General features: G+C 43.1%; 1 protein-coding gene across 1 annotated transcript in view; it reads right to left on the bottom strand.

Annotated features, from left to right (window-relative positions):
* LOC139547481 (uncharacterized) overlaps positions 1-14,385 on the bottom strand; it is a 60,073-nt gene extending 45,688 nt beyond the window's left edge. Inside the window, exons 1-11 of the mRNA XM_071356365.1 lie at positions 14,356-14,385; positions 13,473-13,652; positions 12,645-12,765; positions 12,445-12,534; positions 11,199-11,376; positions 10,763-10,925; positions 10,371-10,559; positions 8,844-9,018; positions 2,869-3,008; positions 1,451-1,561; positions 963-1,168 (exon numbers count right to left, since the gene is read on the bottom strand). Of these exons, the coding sequence (XP_071212466.1) occupies positions 963-1,168; positions 1,451-1,561; positions 2,869-3,008; positions 8,844-9,018; positions 10,371-10,559; positions 10,763-10,925; positions 11,199-11,376; positions 12,445-12,534; positions 12,645-12,765; positions 13,473-13,652; positions 14,356-14,385 (1,583 nt within the window). The remainder of the gene's footprint in view (positions 1-962; positions 1,169-1,450; positions 1,562-2,868; positions 3,009-8,843; positions 9,019-10,370; positions 10,560-10,762; positions 10,926-11,198; positions 11,377-12,444; positions 12,535-12,644; positions 12,766-13,472; positions 13,653-14,355) is intronic.
* Positions 14,386-25,322: the final 10,937 nt, after the last annotated feature.

Genomic DNA, 25,322 nt, shown 5'->3' with positions numbered 1-25,322 from the left:
TAACAGAACAGCAATGATCAAATTCTTAAAATACATTTACAGAATGTCTTATTTTCTTGCCTTTGGACCCGACTTGCATATCTTAGACCAACTTTTGCTGAACTTTAAATACAAATGTCATCTAAGTGTTTTGTTGACCGAATATTAACACATAGGGAAATATCTAGACAATAGGGACACATGTATTTTTTTTTTACAATATTGCAGACATGTATAGAATGAAGTTGGGTTACTTCTAAGTCATCATCTCCAACATTGTGACCTGCCATTTTACAGCTTTGCTTTGGTGTGGATTGAGGCCTGTACATTCATAGAAGTTGTATTCCTGCAATGCATTGACCTTTCCTTATTTCTATTGTGGATTGTGTTTCTGTGCGCCAATGGAAAATCTACAAAACTATGCACTAACCAGGCTATGTATTGAATACATGGATTTGGATAGTGATGATACCAATGAATGAATCCTGCACACAATGTGCTTGTTATTTTTTATTTTATGTGTATAAAATTGTTTGAAATATGCATAAAAGGAGAGTAATTACCCATAATTATGCACCTTTGGATAGTTGTTCTTCCAATTTTGACTAATATGATTTAGTGACTACAAAGAAAATGTGTTAATCTACTGGAATTTTTAAAGAGACAGACTCACTTTCTCTTTTGTCTGCTTGGACTCGAGAGATAAGCATGGTTGCGTTAATCTTTTTGCAGGCAGTCATGGTCTTTTGATTAATTTATTCATTTAGAAATGTTGACAGTATAATATAGTTTTGTTGAATGTATTTATGTTTTGAGTTTTGCAAAAGGCCACCGAGTTCTGTGTTTTGTAAAATGATAACATTGGTCCAAGACATGCTTGTACAGGATTGTACAAGTTGTAGTTCAACAGCTGTAGTTCAAAGCTCTTTCTAGAACACACAAGCATGACAGGAAGAGACAAGGGACACAGATTCAGACATTACTGTTGTGGGTGTTCATCCCAGAGAGGGTGGTCAGTGTTGTCCACTGCTTGGCCCAGTAGCCTCACACACTCCCTGAGATGGGCCCCGAAGGTCCTGTGCACCGTCTGCTGGGCCATCAGCTCCGTCCTCAAGACCCCGAGCTGACTGTCCAAGAGATGTCTGAGCTGCTGGGCCAGGGACCTGCGTCGGATCACCTCCTGCTCCACCTGGTGGTGTTTAGTGGGAGAGATGGAGGCAACAGTGGATCACAGTGGCACATGACAATGCCCTCTTATGGCAACAGGGGGATAGCATCTGGTATTGCAGTACTTTACTTACCACAATGTTAGTATAGAATGCAATGCATGTGAAACAATGAGACCTGGGTCAAATACAAGGTGCACTTGATTTAGCTTGATGTTTGCACTTCTGGGACTATTTCATTAGCTCCGTTGGTATTTGTACAGCGCAAGTATCATGTATTTGATTCAGGTCAGGGCAACACACACCTGCCTCCGCAGCCTCTCATAGCCCTCCCTGGTCTTCCCAACTGCAGACCAACCCGGCTGCAGCTGGAGCCCCTTCAGCTTGCCCATCACCCCCTGATACAGGTCCTTCACCTGCAAGACACACACACAAACAAACACTGTAGAGCATAGCAAGTTTCTGTCTCCGAAACTGGGTTCACAAAGACGTGCTCATATTACTGTACATCGTTATCGGCCCAGCTCCCCGGAGCAGTGTAATAATCCTAACCACTCTCCGATACTCTAACCACAAACAGGAAAGACCAATACGGTCAGGGCCGGCCCCAGGCATAAGCAAGATAAGTGACCACTTAGGGCACCGTGGCACTAAGGGGCCCCAGACCCCAAAATAAATGTTCAACTTACTGTTGAGTTATAAAAGCAGAATACACCAAGGTGCAATTTGGTTGTGCATAAGCATACATCCGTGTTTCTCTTGTTATGTCAGTCACTCAATTGAGCCATGTCAGCAAAACATTTCTAGATTGGTAAATTAGTTTAGCCAGCTATCTAAACTTGTACTAATCATGGTCAAATGACCAACCAGGCATGCAGGGCACTTGCGCAGGGGCCCTGACCTCCAAAGGTTGCTAGTTCAAATACCCGAGACAACAAGGTGAAAAATGTGCACTTGGGCAAGGCACTTAACCCTAATTGTAAGTCGCTCTGGATAAGAGCGTCTGCTAAATGACTTAAATGTAAATGTAATTGCTCCAGGGTTGCCGTTGATAATGGCACACCTTGGCTGTAACCCCACTCTCCGAGGAATAAAGGACATGGCATAACTCGTGGGAAAATTTGTAGAATTGCAGAAAATTCTTTCAAACTACAAAAATGTATCTCCTCTCTATGGCAAAATGTGTAGAATTGATGGAAATGAGCGATAAAACTGCAGATTTTTCTCTCTGCCCCATAACAAAATGAGTAGAATTGCATAAATTGCTAAATCTTCTCTCCAACCCATGACAAAATCTGTAGAATTGCAGCAAACTTATTTTAAAACGTAATTTTCTTCTCTCCGTTTTTAAAAGTGGGGCCACTAAAATGTTTTGCCCATGAGGTGCTTAGGGCCCCAAAAAGGCTAGGACCGGCCCTGAATATGGTAAAAAAAAACAGGTGTAACCCAAAAAACACAAGCATTCCAATATGTCATACAATATGAGAAGACTATACAATATGACATTGTCTCGATTTACTTGGACTTTACGTTCGGGATATTTGAGGCTTGGGAAGGTGAGAGTGAGAGGTTTGGCTTACCTATAGAAATACATGTACATACTGTATATAATGTCAAATAGCTGTGAGTTTGTGAGATCATGTTGCTCAATCTATAAAAAAAAATCTAATCCTATAGAGTTACATTATAATACTATTGTTATTCCATTTCTGCAAGGTTATACCTCTCCTCTGAGCTGGCTCAGTCTAGCGGTGACAGACACACTGTGTTTTAGTAGGATGCTGTAGAAGGTGTTCGTGCTGAAGGCCTCCAGGTCCACCTGATGCTCATAGTCCCAGAACTCATCTGCCTCCAAGCCCAGGGCTACCACAGAATTACATAGAACACAGAATGTATAACATGAAGTATGCACTTGCAAACCAAGGGCTGTGGATTCGATTCCCGCTGGCGCCACCCATATGTAAGTCGCTTTGGATAAAAGCATTTGCTAAATCCCACTGGGAACAAACGTCAAGTCAACGTCTATTCCACGTTGGTTTAATGTGGAAACAGTGTTGATTCAACCAGTGTGTGCCCAATGGGATGGCATATACTGTATATATATATATGAGGGCTACAAAGATAAATATTCAACAAGGGAGGTTATCCTGAATAGGTATTTTGTTTTATTAGCTTATTACTACTAATAAGCCGAATCCTAACTTGAGATCCATGCTCTTAACTCAAATTTAGTCTCAAACTGATGTCCATGAATGATATACATGAAAGTCGGAGTTACGTGCACAGCTCTCCAGTTAGGTTTTGGCCCACTGTGACTAACTGATATCTGTATTCAGAGGCATGTGTTCATGAGTGTCAAAGGAAGCCAGGCTTTAGTGTATCATACTTTTCATTCAATTCGCAAGAGGATGAATGAAGCTCACCTGAAGCACCGCTACAGTGCGTCATATTTTACCTGGAACACGGCAGCTGAACTGAACTTCTTCCTCCACTCCTCATTCATTCCCGTGAGGCTACAATATGTCGAGATTACCCGGGAAGCTGTGAAGCGCTGCGGAAGCTGTGAGTGTGAAGCCAGCTGTAGACTATTGCAAGATTGTGTTCATGAGTCTTTTATTAAATGCATATGTTTGCTGCTTTTCATTTAATCACGTATGGCTACAAATATTATATATACATTCCTTTATATGGGCACATTGTAGCCTAGGCCTATATACATTAGTTCATATGGGCAGAATGTTGTATATACTGAAAAATATATAAATGCAACAATTTTTTTTTTTTACTGAGTTACAGTTCATAGAAGAAAATCTGTCAATTGAAATAAATAAATTAGGCCCTAATCTATGGATTTCACATGACTGGGCTGGGGCGCAGCCAATGGGTGTACCTGTGAGAGCATAGGCCCACCCACTTGGGAACCAGGCTCACCCACTGGGGAGCCAGACCCAGCCAATTGGAATGAGTTTTTCCCCACAAAAGGGCTTTATTACAGACAGAAATACTCCTCAGCCCCCCCCCCCCCCCCCCCCCCTTCTCAGACAATCCAGCAGGGAAAGAAGCCAGATGTGGAAATCCTGGGCTGGCGTGGTTACACGTGGTCTGCGGTTTTGAGGCCGTTTGGATGTGCTGCCAAATTCTCTAAAATTATGAATTATGTTGAAGGCGGCTTATGGTAGAGAAATTAACATTCAATTCTCTGGCAACAGCTCTGGTGGACATTCCTGCAGTCAGCATGCCAATTGCACCCTCCCTCAAAACCTGAGACATCTGTGGCACTGTTGTGTGACAAAACTGCACATTTTAAATGGACTTTTATTGTCCCCAGCACAAGGCGCACCTGTGTAATGATCATGCTGTTTAATCAGCTTCTTGATATGCCACACCTGTCAGGTGGATGGATTATCTTGGCAAAGGAGAAATGCTCATTAACAGGGATGTAAACAAATGTGTGCACAAATTTGAGAGAAATAAGCTTTTTGTGCATATGGAACATTTCTGGGATCTTTTCTTTCAGCTCATGAAGCATGGGACCAACACTTTAAATACTGATTTCAAAACAAAATGGACTACATTCTCATTCATATTATCAAGACTTGAGGTGAGTATCAAAATAGTTTTAAGATGACCTTGCCTTCAAGTTGAACCTCGGGTAGATCTTGATAGAATAATAGCCTGTGGAGTCAACTCAAAATCTGGTATTCTGTATTTTTTTTTTAATAGACTACATTTTCCATATCATAATGAGACTAAATGAAACAACAGTAGCCAAATGGATTTGGTTATGTTTACTTATATTAAATGGACATATTAGACTTCAAATTTAGGGGGACATATAGACATTTTACATAAACATTGTATTTCTGTGGCTTGAATTTCATACTTTTTGTTTTCAGACGTTTTCCTTTGGTAGGCTTACCCATGTGTCTCTCCTCACTCGGAAAGCCTGCTCACTGATGTCGATACCAAAGCTGTTAATTGTGACTTGATTCAATTTGAATGATGTGAACAATGATAATGAGGACGATGGTGAGAGCCCAGTACACTCTTAGGAAAAAAAGGTGCCATCTGTAGAACCAAGAAGGATTCTTCAGGCTGTCCCCATAGGAAAACCCTTTGAAGAACCCATTTTGGTTCCAGGTAGAACCCTTTTGGGTTCCATGTAGAACCGTTTCCAGAGGGTTCTACATGAAACCCAAAATAGTTCTACCTGGAACCAAAAAGGGTTCTGCGTCAGAACCATTTTGGAACCCTTTTTTCTAAGAGTGTATAGCCTAACTCTTTAATCATAGCCTATTTTTACTTTCTGTCTCTAAAATCACAATGTTTCAGTTTCTATAGTCATGCGACAGTATTTTTTAATTGAAACGTCCAAATGTCGGCCTTTTACAGATACATTGTTTTCACATGGAATGTTCTATTTTCATAACTGATAAAAATGTGTTCTACTATAGCCTATAGATAATATTCTACTATAGCCGATAGATAATATTCTGCCCATATGAACACATTTATTTTAGGCCATGAAAATTAGCAAACAGACAGAACATTGTTTTGCATTCAGGCAATAGGCTACAAGGAAACTCAACATATCTCGACAGACGTTGAGTGCGCAAAGGGGTCTTTGCACTGTGTAGTACCTTCCACAAATCTAGGCCTATTTGATGCTGTCTGGTATGACGTTTCTGCCCATAGTATTGAATGCTAGGGAAGCCATTGAACTCAAGGGAAGCCAGCGAGCATTTGGCCTCCCTTGATAAAATAAAGTAAAAAATAAAAGCTAATCTGACTGACCTCAACTGTGAACGGTCCTGGCACACCAAAAAAAGGGTCAAGGGAAGCCAGTTTGGATTTGGCTTCACACAATTCACATCACATCGAGAGCAAAACATCAAAATACAGAAAAAACTAGAATTGTTGCATCTCATTGTGTTGTTGTCCTCTGGAGGCTAGCTAACTAGCTAAAACTGTCCCTTTCATAACTTAGGGATTTGGACTTGTGGGTTTTACTTAATTCTCCGTACTGGCCAATGATTTTATTGGTGATTCTGATCCAACCATAAAGTCATCCTTTGTGCCCCTGGCCTGAGAGGATAGAAGTTCAATATGTAGCTAGTTGTAGTAGGCTAATGTTAACAAGCTAACGTTGCCCATGAAAGGAAGTTAGTCTAGCGAGCAAGCATTTTAGCCAGGTAGCCTAGGATAACAAAAACTAAAAGCGTATTGTATGACCGAGTTATAGACTGTTTCGTCTCATGGAAGAGAGGGGGATGGCATTGGCGTTTCTACAAACTGGGTGAGTCAACATGTTTTTTTCTACTTGCACGCGTACACAGAGAAATCAGAACCATGGACAGCCAAATCATATTTAGCTTTTGTTGATTGGACTAAATTGTTTTTGGTATCTTCTAGTTGTCACTGTATTAGACTAAGCATAGGTGATTTGATGATGTTGAAATAATGAAGTTGAAATGGTCCTGGAATAGTGGAGGCAGCTCCTGTTTCCTTGCGACTTACGGTAACTCTCTGTGGTTCTAAATTAATAGTTGTTTAGTAGTCCGAAAATGTCGGAAACATTACCTTGCCTGACTATGCTGTGGGTAATGTAACTGTTTGTTACATGTAATTTGCTTTGTGGACAGAGGTTTCTCTCTGGTTTTGTGATGAAGCAAAGTTGTGGTTGAATTTATTCTGCCACTGTGTCTTCTTATTGTCTCGACCTTAGGCCTATATATCACGGTAGCAAGGCATAAGAACTACCTACCTATCTTTCCAATTTAGTCCTACCGTACATACCTACATGTACGCTACGGTCACAAGACGCAGGCCTCCTTATTGTCCCTAGAATTTCTAAGCAAGAGCCAGGGTTTCTCCTATAGAGCTCCATTTTTATGGAATGGTCTGCCTACCCATGTGAGAGACGCAGACTCGGTCCCAACTTTTAAGTCTTTATTGAAGACTCATCTCTTCAGTAGGTCCTATGATTGAGTTAAGTCTGGCCCAGGAGTGTGAAGGTGAACGGAAAGGCACTGGAGCAATGAACTGCCCTTGCTGTCTCTACCTGGCCGGTTCCCCTCTCTCCACTGGGATTCTCTGCCTCAAACCCTTGTCCAGGTTGGCGCCCCCCTTGGGTTGTGCCGTGGGGGAGATCTTCGTGGGCTATACTAGGCCTTGTCTCAGGATGGTAAGTTGGTGGTTGAAGATATCCCTCTAGTAGTGTGGGGGCTGTGCTTTGGCAAAGTGGGTGGGGTTATATCCTGCCTGTTTGGCCCTGTCCGGGGGTGTCGTTGGACGGGGCCAGAGTGTCTCCCGACCCCTCCTGCCTCAACCTCCAGTATTTATGCTGCTATAGTTTATGTGTCGGGGTGCTAGGGTCAGTCTGTTATATCTGGAGTATTTCTCCTGTCTTATCCGGTGTCCTGTGTGAATTTAATTATGCTCTCTCTAATTCTCTCTCTCTCGGAGGACCTGAGACCTAGGACCATGCCTGAGGACTACCTGGCCTGATGACTCCTTGCGGTCACCAGTCCACCTGGTTGTGCTGCTGCTCCAGTTTCAACTGTTCTGTGGCTATGGAACTCTGACCTGTTCACCGGACGTGCTACCTGTCCCAGACCTGCTGTTTTCAACTCTCTAGAGACAGCAGGAGTGGTAGAGATACTCTGAATGATCGGCTATGAAAAGCCAACTGACATTTACTCCTGAGGTGCTGACCTGTTGCACCCTCTACAACCACTGTGATTATTATTATTTGACCCTGCTCGTCATCTATGAACATTTGAACATCTTGGCCATGTTCTGTTATAATCTCCACCCGGCACAGCCAGAAGAGGACTGGCCACCCCTCATAGCCTGGTTCCTCTCTAGGTTTCTTCCTAGGTTCTGGCCTTTCTAGGGAGTTTTTCCTAGCCACCGTGCTTCTACACCTGCATTGCTTGCTGTTTGGGGTTTTAGGCTGGGTTTCTGTACAGCACTTTGTGACATCAGCTGATGTAAGAAGGGCTTTATAAATACATTGGATTGATTGGTTGGTTGATTGAACGAACAGGTTATACAGCAAACAATGCGATTATCACAACACATAGGTTGTAATGTGGCTTTTTTCTGGCTTGTCTTCCCCAGTGATTTTACCCACACTACTGATATTGCTGTAACATTGTGTCCCTATTGTACTGTCTTGCACTGATTGTCCTGTCTATGATATCATTGGTTCACATAAAACAAGTTTCCCATTCTATATTATGCTGAATCAGCTACTGGGCATATTTTTCTGTATACTGGTCTTGTTCTTACACCACTGCAGTGATTTCGTTGCAATGTAAATTGAAAAAATATAAATTGCCAAAATATAAATATAACAAATCTAAGCGTATTTGGGCTGATTGTCCAACTTGATCAAGATTGTTTCAGTTGTAGTATGTGTGGCTGTTGATATATTGCGTGAGCATTCACGTGAATGGTGGTATTTTGCAAGCACCACACCAGTGTGATTGGTTGTGGCTTTTGGGTGTCTAAGGGTCAGTCTCCCTATTGTGTAAACAGGGTTGTGTAAGGTAGTAAAGGGTACAGGTGTGAGCTGTTATACTATGGTCCGGTTCCTGGGAATGTTGTATAATAAGGTGGTTGGGTAGCTTGCTTGCCCATGGGCTATGGTGGGTGAAGAGTGAGTGGGAATGAGGAGGATATATTATACTGTACCGGGCTGTACAGAGGCCTCTGTCATCCTGGCCTGGAGGTTTCTGTGGTACTTCTTTAATGTCGTCACCCTGGAACCCTTTGAGGAGTAGTCTTCCATGGGGTACTGGAGCTGGAGTGTACGGTACTGGGCTCTGGTGGCCATTTTCTCTGGCCAGCCATACTCCCGAAACAAGATCTACACATGGGAATACAAATCTGTCTGACTTGTGTGTAAAAACAGAATTGTGTGTACAATGTGCGTGACCTTTGCTCCACTAGAATCGAAAAGGTAGTCAACAGCAGCCCGAGAGGCTTGTAGGAAGTCGAGACAAAAAAAGCAAGTGAATTTGTCACCTGCTACAGAATGTCATCAATACAATAGAACAGTGAATACTCAGTGTCCTTGTACCTCCATTCTGGCTGCAATCAACAGATCCCAATAATAATAATCCATAACATTCAGTATCAAGGTCTAGTGACCATCAACCCGCACCTTGAGTGTCACAAATAGAACACTGAAAATCATGTGCAATACAGAAAGGAAAAATACACTGGTGGAAAAGGTTCCCAAATGTCATACCTGAGTAAAAGTAAAAGATACCTTAATAGAAAAATACTCAAGTTAAAGTGAAAGTCATCCATTAAAAGAATACTTCAAATTGCTTATATTAAGCAAACCAGACGGCACAAGTTTCTTGTTCTTATTTTATTTTATGGATAGCCAGGGGCACACTACAACACGCAGACATAATTTACAAACAAAGCATTTGTGTTTAGTGAGTTCACCAGATCAGAGGCAGTAGGGATGACTAAGGATGTTCTCTTGATAAGTGTGTGAATTTGGCCATTTTCCTGTCCTACTAAACAGTCAAAATGTATTGAATACTTTTGGGTGTCAGGGAAAATGTATGGAGTAAAAAGTACATTATTTTCATTAGGAATGTAGAAAAGTAAAAGTTGTCAAAAATATAAAAGTACACATACCCCCAAAAAACGACTTAAGTAGTACTTTAAAGTATTTTTACTTTAAGTACTTTCCACCACTGCCCCACAGCAACCATTTTGACTATATTAGCCCACACAGCTACACAGATGCACTTTCATGCTTGGTTTAGGACTGCATATACTGTATAAGCTTATAGAGTCTCTAATTGATGTATAGAACAGTATTAAAATGATCAGTTTGGGCTTAGATACAAGCATCATGAAAGCTATAACACAATACATTAATCTGACTTTGTGAAAATCTGTTTTTTGAACCTACCTTGCTTACCACTTTTCTTTCTTTTTTTATTCCTAAATATTTGGTCACATGATTCATTTTATGTATAGTTTCCTAGAAAGAAGGGGTGACTCAACTAACCCTTTGGCTCGACTGACCCCAATCTCCACTACGTTCTTAACTGTTATACATATGCATATTCTAAACTGAAATTTCCCCATTATACTTGCCAATAATGTTTATTGACGTGTGTGTGAGCTTGCAATCAAGGCATGCCTGTGAGGACGCATATGTGTGTGCCTGTCAACGCCAAGAAGTGCTCTCACCAGCAGTGTCACACACAGGCTGAGGATGACCACAGCACCAAGCAGCAGTCCTCCTGTCACCAACCAGTCAGGGCGTAGAAGCAGGTGTCGTCTCTTGGCGATGCCCATCCTTGTCAGATGATGGGGGACAGTGGGGAAGAACGGTCCAGCCTCATAGCACTGTCCACCTGCTGGCATTACCCTCACATACTGTAAGAGGAGCACGTGAGCATATTGGCTTTAGATATTGGGAAGGCTTATGGATTTCACTTTTATCCGTTTAAAGTTACTGCATAACACACTTTAAAAAATGAAGAGGAGCAGGGCATTACTATACAACTATTGCATCTTTCACCCATTTTGTTCATTAGGTATGAACCTCTAAGGCTCTGTACGAGCAAACAGGGTAATACCATGTGTTTGTATTGATGGTCACTGAGTTTGAAGGCGTACACCCCAGGTTGAGTGAAGACCAAGGAGAAGAGTGTCGGTGGAGTCCTGGCCAGTGTCAGGTCCTCAGCCAGCAGCCTCAGAGGACCCCAGTCAAAGTCACGGTTGGTATTGTACAGGTTCTCTCTGGACAACAAGACAGGAAGCAGTAAAAAAAAGGATAAAGAAAATACTGCTCATAGAAAGATACCCACGCAAAGGCCAAAATAATTGTTGCAGATGGTGGCTTTTCCATACTGCACTTTCAGAAGTGCGTTGGATTTGCAACAGCACCCTGTCTCAGATGAAGAGGTTTGACATTTTATTTTTTTTAATCTTCAAGTCCTATGCAAATAAAAAACACATTTCTGAGAGCGAAGTGTAGAAAATCCACTATCAGGAGCAGTTTGATTGACTTACACATCATACTGAGGGTAGTGTTGTCTGGTGACAGTGAAGAGCAGTGTGTCCCCTAGGTGTAGACATGTAGTGGGGTTCAGAATCCCCACAGAGCTGGAGTTTATGGTTCCTCCCCAGATGGTCGATCTGCTGGACCAATCAGACCCAGCCCCTCCTTCCTCTCTGACACCAGAGTCACCTGGTTGAAAATAGTCATGGAGGGATGGATGGATGGTTGAATTAATGAATGAACAAATTAACAAAAGAACAAAGAAACAAACGGAGGAATGGATAGATGGATGGATGGATTAACGAATTAATCACAGAGAGAATATTTTATCAGTAAGTGTGTTGGGACAGTAAAATTAGGATAACATTTACAGTGCCATGAAAAAGTATTTGCCCCCTTTATTATTTTCTCTTATTTTGCATATTTTTTTATACTGAATGTTATCAGATCTTCAACCAAAACCTAATATTAGATAAAGGGAACCTGACTTTACAAATAACAAAAACGATGCCTGGCAAAAACCAAACACTGCATTCCACAGTAAGAACCTTATACCAACGGTCAAGCATGGTGGTGGTAGTGTGATGGTTTGGAGATGCTTTGCTGCCTCAGGACCTGCACGACTTGCCTTAATAGAAGGAACCATGAATTCTGCACCAGAGAAATCTACAGGAGAATGTCGGGCCATCCATCTGTGAGCTGAAGCTGAAATGTAGCTGGGTCATGCAGCAAGACAATGATCCCAAAACGCACAATCAAGTCTACATGAAAATGGCTAAAAAGCAGCAAATTTGAAGTTTTGGAATGACCTAGTCAAAGTCCAGACTTAATCCCAATTGAGATGTTGTGACTTGAAACGAGCAGTTCATGCTTGAAAACCCACAAATGTCACCGAGTTAAAGCAGTTCTGCCTGGAGAAGTGGGCCAAAATTCCTCCACAGCGATGTGAGAGACTGATCAACAACTACAGGAAGCGTTTGGTTGGAGTCACTGCAGCTAAAGGTGACAACCAATTATTTAGTGTAAGGGGGCAAATACTTTTTCAAACCGGGGCATTGGGTGTCACATAACTTTGTTTATGAAATAAATTAAATAAGTATGTCATTGTTGTGTTATTTGTTCATTCAGGTTCCCTTTATCTAATATTAGGTTTTGGTTGAAGATCTGACAACATTCATTATAAAAAATACGCAAAAGTAGGGAAAATACTTTTTCACAGCACTGTAGGTTTTGAATCATTCTTTGATGATAGGTAACCTGTAGAGATGTGCGTTCCCGCGCTTTTCTCTGGAAATAACTTCTGAATCGCCGCTGGGATGTCATTGAGGAGACCAAGGAACCCTGCATCTTTTTTAAAAAAGCAGACACACACACAAAGACAGTCATTGTTATTATTGGTCCTACCATGTATTAAGGGCCTATTGTAACTGGTCGCACGCTGTATCTGAGGAGCTCACCATTTGTCTGCACTGTGTACACAGGAAGGGAGACATTGTGGCGACCGTCACACTGCAAGGTCCCCTGGGAGTCCCAGCGTTTGAACACGGTCTCCAGCAGCACACTCCCGGAGACACTCACCTGTTAGAGAACACACAGGGCCGTTTTCTGATAACTATGTCAGGTTGTTACTCTATGTGGCTGTCTATGATGTCCAAGCATATGATATCCAAGTATGTGATTTCCAAGTTTATTCAGTGCATCTTCTGTGATTGTACAAGCTACGTTTTAAGTCAAGCTAGTGTACTGTATACCTATCACTTTTTCAATAAAATGGTCCTATGGATGTTGGTTGGAGTTAAGGGGACAGGATCAAGTGTTTGTAATTGAAGAGTTTCATCCCAAAATGCTATATATCCATGTTCAGAAATGTTGGTAAATTAGCTTTTATTGTTTAAAGAAATTATGAAAGAGATCAGTGTGTTTTTTCATTATCTAATCATGGCATGGGGTTGTTCAATGACAGACATCGCTTGATGGTTTAATTTCAGAGAGACAAATAATCGTACGTGTGTGTGTGTATCAAATCCACATTTTTATTGGTCGCATACAGTGTGTGTGTGTGTGTGTGTGTGTGTGTGTGTGTGTGTGTGTGTGTGTGTGTGTGTGTGTGTGTGTGTGTGTGTGTGTGTGTGTGTGTGTGTGTGTGTGTGTGTGTGTGTGTGTGTGTGTGTGTGTGTGTGTGTGTGTGTGTGTGTGTGTGTGTGTGTGTGTGTGTGTGAGTATGTGCGCATAATGGGTCTGCCATGCAACTCTTTCCTACACATGCTCAAGACATCATGGCTTACCTGGCCTTCAGAGTTGCTAAATACCAGCTGCAAGTCTACAGCAGCACACACTAAATGCATTGCCAGCTTTGGCCTGCTCCTACACCAGCCCCCACACACAGCTCTCTCTGGGGGTTCCCTGCACAGACACAGGCCCAGAGCTCCATCAAAGCCCTGGTAGTCCCCTGGAGAGAGACACACCTGGGAGAGGAAGAGAGGAACACTTGGGATCTGTTGACCTACAGACTAAAGGAAAAGGCTGGGACTGAGCGGTAGCCAGTGAAGGGAAAAAAGTGACGCATTAAGTTGGACTCAATTATGTATATAAACCCTGGATTGATGTTGCTATATATGGGCCAATGATAGAATAATAGAATAAACTGCACACAGTACTTTGTTCAATGAACTACAGTACGTTGTTCAATTAACCATTGACACAGAATGTAGAGTTTCTGTGTGTGTGTGCAGGGTGTGTGTGTGTGCATGCATGGGTGAGTTAACTTCTCCTAACCTGCTGGGTACAGTGCTGTGCCCACTGCTGCCTGTCCAGACAGGTTCCATGTTGTGTCCTTGCTCTTCCATCTCTACAAATATCATACACACTGTGCAAACAAGTGTCCCCTTGGCCCATGAGGCGGTACCCTAGGGCACAGGGGCACTGCCCATCACTGGCCTAAATTGGCACATGCACACACACCCACACACACACATCACACCAACACACACACAAACACATACCAACACACAAACACACACAAATGGACATTAGACCTTTTGCAAAACTCGTTTGACTCAAAGCACACACACTGGACTCTCCCCACGCACTTGTTTACGAAGCATGTGACAAATGCAATTGGATTTTGATTTGATTTGACATTCAAACGCTTAGATCAACACCCAATACCTGGAAGTCATTCAGAGTACCTAGAGTCATTTCCCCTTTGAACATGAGCTGCTGAGTGGAAGGCTCAACAGTCACTGGGTGACTGACACGGATGGAAATTAGACTCCGGCTATGTTGAAACTTGATATGAAACATTCTGAGCCGCGGGCTACAGATTGAACCCATGAACCAAGTGGATATACTGTATATTCTGTTAACTGTTCTTGCATGCAACCTGTGTGCCTGATACTACGGAGGACTGACAGGACAGAGTCATTGATACACAATACAAAACAAAAAGGAAGGGCTTTGCACCCACACACACGCACGCCCACACACACGCACGCACGCCCCCACACACACACACACACACACACACACACACACACACACACACACACACACACACACACACACACACACACACACACACACACACACGCACACACACATGCACGCCCACACACGCACACAAGAACATACGTAAACACACACACACACACACAAACACACAGACACACACCTGGAAGGTTTGCCCTTCTCCAAGACACACACATCTGTCCTGGCCAGGTAGGGGCTGCTGTGCCCAGGCTCCACAGGGTATGCCGGAGGTCAGAGCAGGTCGCGGACAATAGTGGTTGGTTGGGCAGCTGAGACAGCTGTCCATGGATCTAGCACCAACCGTCGGCCCAAACGTACCCTTCGGACAAGGCACTGGTGTGGGACTTCCCACTGGACAATAGTATCCTGTTTGAATAAATAGAGTTTTACCACAAAATGGTAGTGGTAGTGTACCACTAAGGGTTTTCATGCGCTGTTCCAAGGTGGCAAAGTCAGGTTTTGTCTCTCATGCCACACACAGATAAAACACAATAGCCTCACAATAGGATCATAATTATTCTCAGGTCTATATAAGCATGCAGAGACATACAGTGTGTCTACCTTGTTCACAAAATGGCCTCTCCATCTCCCTGGTTTCCACAGTTCTGTTGTGGCCATAGACAGTGTGCTCCTCCACGAAGACATACAGGCACCAAAGCAGCAGGGTTGGCCACCTGCAGACTCCTGGCCCTAACTTCCTTAGCATCATCCCGGTCCTGGACGATCCTGCTACTGCTGTCCCAGACTCAGTGGGGGACTGGAGACCAGCACTTTCCCTGGCCTACTGAATAATTGATGGGGCCTGAGAGGTAGGGTAACATGGGAGGCTGGTGGGTTGAAAATGGCAACCCTATGCATCCAGGTCAGATTACAGGCTTTGTTCATATCAATCCTACCACGGAACTGATATTGAATTGATAGTGATTTGGCTCTCGTCACATCATCACAACTTTGCTTTACGGTTCATTGCAATTCTCCCAGAATTCTAGGAATTTACTATTTATTTGAATGTTTAGAATTAGCTAATTGTTTTTCAGATGGTGTCTGTTTGCCGTTTTGCCTAGGTCAAAGAGTGGTCGTGAGAAATGAATACTTTTGTTTTGCTGCTTATCCAGTAAAACTTTGTCCTGTGTACTGAAAGGCTGCCAGATTGTGTTAAAAATCCAAGGTAACATCTTCACCCTTTGCTTCCTCATGATAACGGGCCTGTCCTGGCTTTTATCAAGTGGTACACATACGCATACACATGTACTAAATCAATACCACCTACCAAATAAATATCAATGAAAAAAAGTAGCAGTTTGAATATAGGTCAACTGCCTAGAAACCACAATACAAAACTAAAGTGTATAATGCAAAGCTCTGTGTGTGTGTGTGTGTGTGTGTGTGTGTGTGTGTGTGTGTGTGTGTGTGTGTGTGTGTGTGTGTGTGTGTGTGTGTGTGTGTGTGTGTGTGTGTGTGTGTGTGTGTGTGTGTGTGTGTGTGTGTGTGTGTGTACACTAGGAATGTGCATGCGCGTGTGTGTGTGTGTGTGTGTGTGTGTGTGTGTGTGTGTGTGTGTGTGTGTGTGTGTGTGTGTGTGTGTGTGTGTGTGTGTGTGTGTGTGTGTGTGTGTGTGTGTGTGTGTGTGTGTGTGTGTGTGTGTGTGTGTGTGTGTGTGTGTGTGTGCATGCTTGAGTGTGAATACACGTGAGTGTGTGCCTGGGATGTGTAATATTTTATTTCATTTATTTAACCTTTATTTAACTAGGCGAGTCAGTTAAGAACAAATTCTTACTTACAATGACGGCCTACCAAAGGGCAAAAGGCCTCCGACGGGGATGGGGGCTGGGATTAAAAATAAAAATAAAGAGAGACCTAAGACAACAATATAGCATGGCAGCAACACAACATGACAACAACATGGTAGCAACAGAACATGGCAGCAGCACAACATGGTAGCAGCACAAAACAGGATACAACAATTATTGGGCACAGACAACAGCACAAAGGGCAAGAAGGTATAGACAACAATACATCACGCAAAGCAGCCACAACTGTCAGTTAGAGTGTCCATGATTGAGTCTTTGAATGAATAGATTGAGGTAAAACTGTCCAGTTTGAGTGTTTGTTGCAGCTTGTTCCAGTCGCTAGCTGCAGCGAACTGAAAAGAGGAGCGACCCATAAATGTGTGTGCTTTGGGGACCTTTAACAAAATGTGACTGGCAGAATGGGTGTTGTATGTGGAGGATGAGGGCTGCAGGAGATATCTCAGATAGGGGGGAGTGAAGCCTAAGAGGGTTTTATAAATAAGCATCAACCAGTGGGTCTTGCAACTGGTATACAGAGATGACCAGTTTACAGAAGAGTATGGAGTGCAGTGATGTGTCCTATAAGGTGTCACGCCCTGATCTGTTTCACCTGTCCTTGTGATTGTCTCCACCCCCCTCCAGGTGTTGCCCATCTTCCCCATTGTGCCCTGTATATTTATACCTGTGTTCTCTGTTTGTGTGTTGCCAGTTCGTCTTGTTTGTTAAATCAACCAGCGGTTCTCTCAGCTCCTGCTTTTCCCCCCAGTCGCTCCTTTTCTCGCCCTCCTGGATTTGACCCTTCCCTGTCCGGACTCTGAGCCCGCCTGCCTGACCACTCTGCCTGACCCTGCCCCTACTCTGGATTACCGACCTCTGCCTGACCTGAGCCTGCCGTCCTGTACCTTTGACCCACTACTCTGGATTATCGACCCCTGCCTGTCGTTTCCCTGTTGCTGTAATAAACATTATTACTTCAGCACAGTCTGCACTTGGGTTTTACCTGAAACGTTATATAAGGAGCATTGGTGGAAAATCTGATGGCCGAATGGCAGAGAACATCTAGCTACTTGAAAGCACCCTTACCTGCCGATCTATAAATTACATCACCATAATCTAGCATGGGTAGGATGGTCATCTGAATCAGGGTTAGTTTGATAGCTTGGGTGAAAGAGGAACTATTACGATAGAGGAAACCAAGTCTAGATTTAACCTTAGCCTGCAGCTTTGATATGTGCTGAGAGAAGGACAGTGTACCGTCTAGCCATACTCCCAAGTACTTCTATGAGGTGACTACCTCAAGCTCTAAACCCTCAGAGGTAGTAATCACACCTGTGGAGAGAGAGGCATTCTTCTTACCAAACCACATTACCTTTGTTTTGGAGGTGTTCGGAACAAGGTTAATGGCAGAGAAAGCTTGTTGGACACTAAGAAAGCTTTGTTGTATAGCATTTAACACAAAATCCCGGGAGGGGACAGCTGAGTATAAGACTGTATCATCTGCATATAAATAGATGAGAGAGCTTCCTACTGCCTGAGCTATGTTGTTGATGTAAATTGAGAAGAGCGTGGGACCTAGGATCGAGCCTTGGGGTACACCCTTGGTGACAGGCAGTGGCTGAGACAGCAGATGTTCTGACTTCATACACTGCACTCTTTGAGAAACCAGGCCAAAGACCCCTCAGACACCAATACTCCTGAGAATGGAATGGTCTACTGTATCAAAAGCTTTGGCCAAGTCAATAAAAATAGCAGTACAACATTGCTTAGAATCAAGGGCAATGGTGACATCATTGAGGACCTTTAAGGTTGCGGTGATACATCTATAACCTGAGCGGAAACCAGATTGCATACCAGAGAGAATACTATAGACATCAAGAAAGCCAGTCAGTTGATTATTGACAAGTTTTTCCAACACTTTGGATAAACAGGGCAAAATAGAATTAGGCCTATAACAGTTAGGATCAGCTTGATCTCCCCCTTTAAATAAAGGATGGACTGTGGCTGTCTTCCAAGCAAAGGGAACCTCCCCAGAGAGGAGAGACAGGATAAAAAGGTCAGAGATAGGCGTGGCGATTATAGGGGCAGCAACCTTAAAGAAGAAAGGGTCTAAACCATCTGACACAGATGTGTTTGGGGGGTCAAGTTTAAGGAGCTCCTTTAACACCTCGGACTTAGTGAACGCCTGCAGGGAGAAACTTTGTAGCAGGGCAGGGGAAAAAGAGGGAGGAGCATCGGGGCTAGTTGCATTAGACCCACAGGGAGAGAACTGCTTCTTAAAGTAACTAACTTTGGCCTTCCGGATAGCCTGATGCACTCATTTCTCATTTGCCTGAACGAGAGCCAGTCAGCCTGAGTATACGTGTGCCGAGCCTTTCGCCAAATGCAATTCTTGAGGAACTCTGCCAGATCACGGTCGAACCAGGGGCTAAACCTGTTTTTACTTCTCATTTTCTTTATGTAATAACCTGCAGTATGTTCAGAAGTCAACCTTCTGCACAAGCATAAGCAGGTGGCCTTAATCCACCGCTGGTGGTTCCCCCTCCCTAGATAGCATATGAAGTGATGGCAAAAAAAGTTGAATTACAGGAAATTAGCTTTAAAAATGCTAAATCCTCTCTGCCTCATTGCAAAATGTCAATATTGGCATATTGTCCAATGGCAATATGTGTAGAATTGCAGGACATTTCCTTTAAAAAAGGAGCATTTTCTCTTTGCCCCATGGCGAAGTGTGTAGAATTAGAGGAAGTTAGCTGTTTCCCCCCTTGTTCAGACCTTGCAATACACTGTTATCCACTCTCGAGGACATTTCACATAATATATTTTTCCACTTTATTTTTTATAGAAGAATGGACTTTGGCTACATGGAATAACCTACATAATTCACCACAGAAACTCTGGACTATGCCCTGTCAATGACAATGCCCTGTCAATGACAACTAGCTAGTTGCCTAAGAGAGTTGGTGGTGACCTTTTACACACATACAAGCAGGATGAGATGAGTGAAGGATGTGCCCTGGCTGCAGTCAATGGTTAAACCGTCTGTGTTGACATGATGGCTGCAGATCATGGACATTATGACTGGTTATACTCATTCATATATGACTCGTATAGAGATATTGCAACAGATGAGCTCAAACGAGGTGAGAGTAATATAGATCGGTGGGTTGTTAACCAATAAAACCAATATATGCACAACGTTAAGGCAAAACAGACAGGCCTGGCTTACAATCAAAGGAATACTGACCAGTGGAGGCTGCTGTGGAGGAGGACGGCTCATAATAATGACTGGAACGGAGCAAATGGAATGGCATCAAACACATGGAATCCATAGCTGTGTTTGAATACTCATACTGACTGCACTAACCGTAGTAGTTGTGACGTAGTTTGAGTATATAGTATGCTTAATGGTCACAGTATGGATATAGTTAGTATGCCAAAAGTTCCCGGATGTCGTACTACATTCGCCAAAATACAAAGTATACAAGCAGTGGACACTATTTCAGTCCTTTCAGGGCCCATAATGCAATTCTTTAAGAAAGGGGCGCGGCTTCACAACGTTTTAAGATTTGGAGAAAATGGCCAAAAAATATGCAGCTGAAGTCCAACGAGAGCGGATACCAATGAATTGCTTTAACTAATTATGACAAGTGTTCAGAAAATGTTGAGCAATGTAATAAAGTAATGACTTTTCAAATAAGTTAACTTACACGTTATGTTGGCTGAATATGGCCGGTGTCAGTAAACGTCGGCAAAAAAGCGTAATTAAATTGTTGCCAGCAGCACAGTTACAATCACCAAGGCTCTGGACAACATGAAACAGCCTAACCAGCTCTGCTAGGGCGAGTAAAATCATCAGAGTGAGGTGTTCTCTCATTTGTGTCTGGAAGTAGCTAGCAAGTTAGCTTGGGTGCTTGACTGTCGTTGTGTGCTCTGAACGCTTCGAGAGCGAAACGCTCTGAATTTACAAACAGACAATCTGACAATGCTCTGAATTTACGAACGCCCAGAGCGCACTCTGAGCACACTTTGGCACTCCAGATTGAATTGAATAATACACCTGAAGTCGTAAAATGTCTAGCTAGTCATTTGTTAGGCTAACAAGCTAGCAAGAGGTTGCATAGTGTAACGGATGTGAAATGGCTAGCTAGTTAGCGGGTACGCGCTAGTAGCGTTTCAATCAGTTACGTCACTTGCTCTGAAACCTAGAAGTAGTGTTGCCCCTTGCTCTGCAAGAGCCGCGGCTTTTGTGGAGCGATGGGTAACGATGCTTCGTGGGTGTCAGTTGTTGATGTGTGCAGAGGGTCCCTGGTTCGCGCCCGAGGTCGGGGCGAGGGGACGCCGTAAAGTTAAACTGTTACATTGATGCTGTTGACCCGGATCACTGGTTGCTGCGGAAAAGGAGGAGGTTGAAAGGGGGGTGAGTGTAACGGATGTGAAATGGCTAGCTAGTTAGCGGGTACGCGCTAGTAGCGTTTCAATCAGTTACGTCACTTGCTCTGAAACCTAGAAGTAGTGTTGCCCCTTGCTCTGCAAGAGCCGCGGCTTTTGTGGAGCGATGGGTAACGACGCTTCGTGGGTGTCAGTTGTTGATGTGTGCAGAGGGTCCCTGGTTCGCGCCCGAGTTCGGGGCGAGGGGACGTACTAAAGTTATACTGTTACAATAGCAACAGCATCAACTTCCGGTAGACAGGCGAAGCTCTAATACGCTCAACTGAAAGGATACCGTTCGTTTACAGTATACTAAAATAAACTAATAGTATATAGTATATACTCATTAAGTATGTAGTATACAGTATGTTAGTATAGGTATTCGAACACAGCTCATGTTTGATGTATTTGATACCATTCCACCTATTCCGCTCCACCCATTACCACGAGCCCATTCTCCCCAAGGTGCCATCAAACTCCTGTGATACTGACAACATGTAAACTATATTTAGTCTGCAAATGTTTATTGAAAAAATATAGACTTATGCCCAATAAGCACTTGTTGTCTCTCAAATACATTGTTACAGTTGTTGGTTACATAGCTAGCTAATTTTAGCCATATTAGCACAGACGTGAGACATCAAAACAAGACATGGTATCAAGAACAAGAAGAGCCGGCCTTAGCCTCAAAAGGCATTTTTTATGTACTTGTGCGGATGTGGTTTGAGTTTTAACAGCATGATTATGTCTCAATAAGGCTACATTCACAGACAATAAGACTAGTCTGTGAATGTAGCCTACTGCCTCCACCCACCATGATCCTGAGTGTTCCATTAAGTAATCCAGAACTGATTAGAGAACTCTAGTCAGATGGAAACATTCAACCAAGTTCAGCCGGATCTTGATAATATATACTACCATTGTTTTCAGAGGAGGAGCAGATAGTGTGAGGTCTTTGAGAGAAGTCTATTTTCCATGTCTGTGTACTCTTCGTGTACCCCAGACTGAGGGCATTCAAGCCAAAATCAAGAATCTTATATAATAGTTTATAGATTGAACTGAATGAACTTCAGTATAGAGTTTTTCCAGGCTCACTCAGTTGTTGATTTGAGCCTCATGACAGGGACTGGCGGGAAGCAACCATTGAGCTTTAGCCTAGTTGGCTTCGTTATTCTATATCTGATAGTGCCGTTAAGTGCCTGTCACATGTTGCCCTCCCTTGCTTTTCCCCCAATTGGAAACCAGCTCTTTTTGTGTATATTTTATATTTATTTAGAGCTTGCAGTGACCTTTAGCATCATTTGTGTACTTTACTCTATGTTACATTATTTTCAATGGTTTGCTGTGCCTCTCCCTCCTTTTTTATTTTCTGATTGATTTATTGTAGACTCCTCCCCCTTGGCTGGTCTCCTTGGATACTGAGTTGGCCCAGGTCTGCCACACCTGGGCATGATTGAAATAACGAGCTACCACACTACTGAAAAGGGAGCTTGCAGCTCCAGTTTGGAGATTAAGTGGAAATGGAGTCCCTAGAGAAAGCAAGAACAAAATGGTTGTCAGGAGTAGTGCAGTATTATCGTAACGAGATGTATACTTAGGGAGAGGGAGAGGAGGTCTAAGAGAGAGAGGGAAGAATAGGGTGAGCTTGAGTTGGGTAAAAATTGTGGGAAAAAGGGAGATGGGTTGTTAAAGAATGGTATAAAGTGTACGCAGAGGGAGCTGAAGACAGGAGGAGAAATGGAAGTGAATGAGGGTGACATATCGGAGGTGGTAGATGTGGTGAAGTCATCGAAGACCGAGGTATGCACCGAGGGTCAGGAAAAAGATGAGTCTGTGACAGTAGGATTGAGGTTTATGAAAATAGTGGACTCTTGCCTTTTGGCTGATCCATTTGTGGTTTCACGATGGGTGAAAAAAGAGTTGGGTAATGTGGAATCGGTGAGGGTAACCGGAAGTGGTCTCGTGATAATTATTTCTGTTGGTCTGAGGGAGAAGGCACTCGGAGTAAAACAAATGGGGGCAAGAAAAGTGAGTTGTTTCGCTCTCAATGAAAGGAGTGGTAACTGGGGTAGCAGTAAATATAAAAGTTGACCAGCTGAGGGGAAAGATTTCCGCTGTATGTGATGCTCGTCGTTCGAGGCGACACAAACAGGGTGGCAAGAGTTGGGAAACCGAAGAGTCATTGTCTCTTCTTTTGAGTTTTGAAGTTGAGTTTTTGCAAAGTGATGTTAGGCTATATAAGTATCCTGTACGGGCGTATGTCCCGAATATGTTACAGGTGTCAAGCTTATGGGAGCAATGGAACAGACTAAGGGCAGGTATCTATTCCAAGTACAGAGGAAAGTCGGGGAGGATGGCAGGAAGAGAGGAAGCTATTTTTACAAGATTAAGGGTTAAATAAGACTTTAAATGTGATAGGAAAGCATCCAACAGGAAAGTGTGATTATTGCCAGGAAATATAGATACTGGAGCATGTACTAATACAGTGTGGGCAGTATGAGAGCGAAAGAGTCTGAGATCCAGTGTGAGGGAGAAGGGGATACAGGAAACTAGTTTAAAGAGCTTACTAAGTAGAACATGATTAGATACTGTCTGAAATATATATAATTTAAGATAAACTGGGCTGGCAGGTAGGCTTTAGTTTCTCTGGCCCACACTCGTACAGTAGGTAGTGGTAATGCACAATAATGTGCTTAATTTGATCCGGCACCTCTAAATTTGGACAGTTTTGTTCCGTAACCCATTTGCCAGGATCCAGTACATCTTGTGGCATGAAAAAAATATTTCTACTGTTTGCAATTCTAATCAAATTCATTCAACTTGATGCCTCTAATTCTCCTGCCCCCTAAAAAAAAAAACGTAATGTGAAACGTGCCTAATATTCTAAGAATGGATTCATGTTGGGTCAGTCCAAGTTTATGGTTTGTGCAACATTGTAGCCTATGAACCAGGTGTGGTCATTGCTCTCCGGCGTTGCACTTCATCATGTGGCACCCCTGATAAATGACAATAATTCAGAATAATACACCAGAAGTAGGCCTGTATTTTTTGTGGATTGTGTGTAGCCCAATCACATCACATGGCATGCAGTTGGGAACGTGTGGGAAATATCTCAGTGAACAGAGAAGACTAATCTGTCTCTAGGCTACTAAATATGTTATCAACTTCCAAATAGGCCTATTGAGCGAACAGCATTGTTTGCACAAAGTAAAACCGAGGCTTTTGGCAGAGCGCGTCATTGGGTGAAACTGGAAAGCTGTTTTAAGACTATAATTTCCTCATGTTGTACGGGATCTCCACACACCTGGGCTATTAACGGATTCAAGACGAGGACGTTTTTATTGATCTCGGGTTGTCAGTGAAAGTAGCCTGTCATTTCGATAATTTGTGAGGTATTAAAAACGATTCTGCTAAAGTCTCAAATAATCTAAGATGATGTAGAATTGCATGAAATGCTCTATGTCAGCACACAAAACGATGATAATGCATGCAATGCTGTACTATAAAGGTGACATTTTTTTCATGCATACCTCATAGGCCCCCAGATCACCCCCCTCTCTGCTCACTTTTTGTTCCAGCACCTCTCAATTTACAAATAAAGATCTGGCGAAACCGTTGCTACGACCACTACCAGCATTAGTCACCACGTCACATGCAGCCAGAGCGACCTGAGCCGACAACGCTCTATCCTGCAGATAAGGGATGGTCGACCCCTAAACATGCGAGTGTGGTCAAAAACTTCTGTTCAGAAGGGCTCATGCATGTCTTCCTCTGTCGCCAGCATGGAACGTACCATGGGCTTGGTGCCACAGACACTTGTTGACAACGGACAAAGAGGAATGACTGGCAACCAACGACCGACAGACAAATGCTGGATGACTGACGGTGATGGCGAAGGCCATCTTGAGGACCTCCAGCAGTGTAGAGAGTATCTTGGGACTGTGTGTGAATAGTGTGAAGCCCCCTGATACTTTTGAAATAAAATAAAAAAATGTAAACTATATAGCCTTGTCTGTGTGGTGGCCTGGGATCTCAGAAACCTGAAAGTTGACATACACTAAAAGTATGTGAACACCTGCTCGTCAAACATCTCATTCCAAAATCATAGCTATTAATATAGAGTTGATTCGGGCACTGATGTTGGGCGTTTAGGCCTGGCTCGCAGTTAGCGTTCCAATTCATCCCAAATGTGTTTGTTGGGGTCAGGGCTCTGTGCAGGCCAGTCAAGTTCTTCCACACCGATCTCGACAAACCAATTCTGTATGGACCTCGCTTTGTGCACAGGGGCATTGTCATGCTGAAACAGGAAAGGGCCTTCCTCAAAGTTTTGCCACAAAGAAGCAGAAGCATCGTCTAGAATGTCATTTGTATGCTGTAACGTTAAGATTT

The sequence above is a fragment of the Salvelinus alpinus genome, chromosome 21 (assembly GCF_045679555.1).
Source record: "Salvelinus alpinus chromosome 21, SLU_Salpinus.1, whole genome shotgun sequence".
Taxonomy (NCBI): Eukaryota; Metazoa; Chordata; class Actinopteri; order Salmoniformes; family Salmonidae; genus Salvelinus; species Salvelinus alpinus.
Note: the sequence above shows the minus strand (reverse complement) of the source record. Positions and strands in the feature narration are given on the sequence as shown.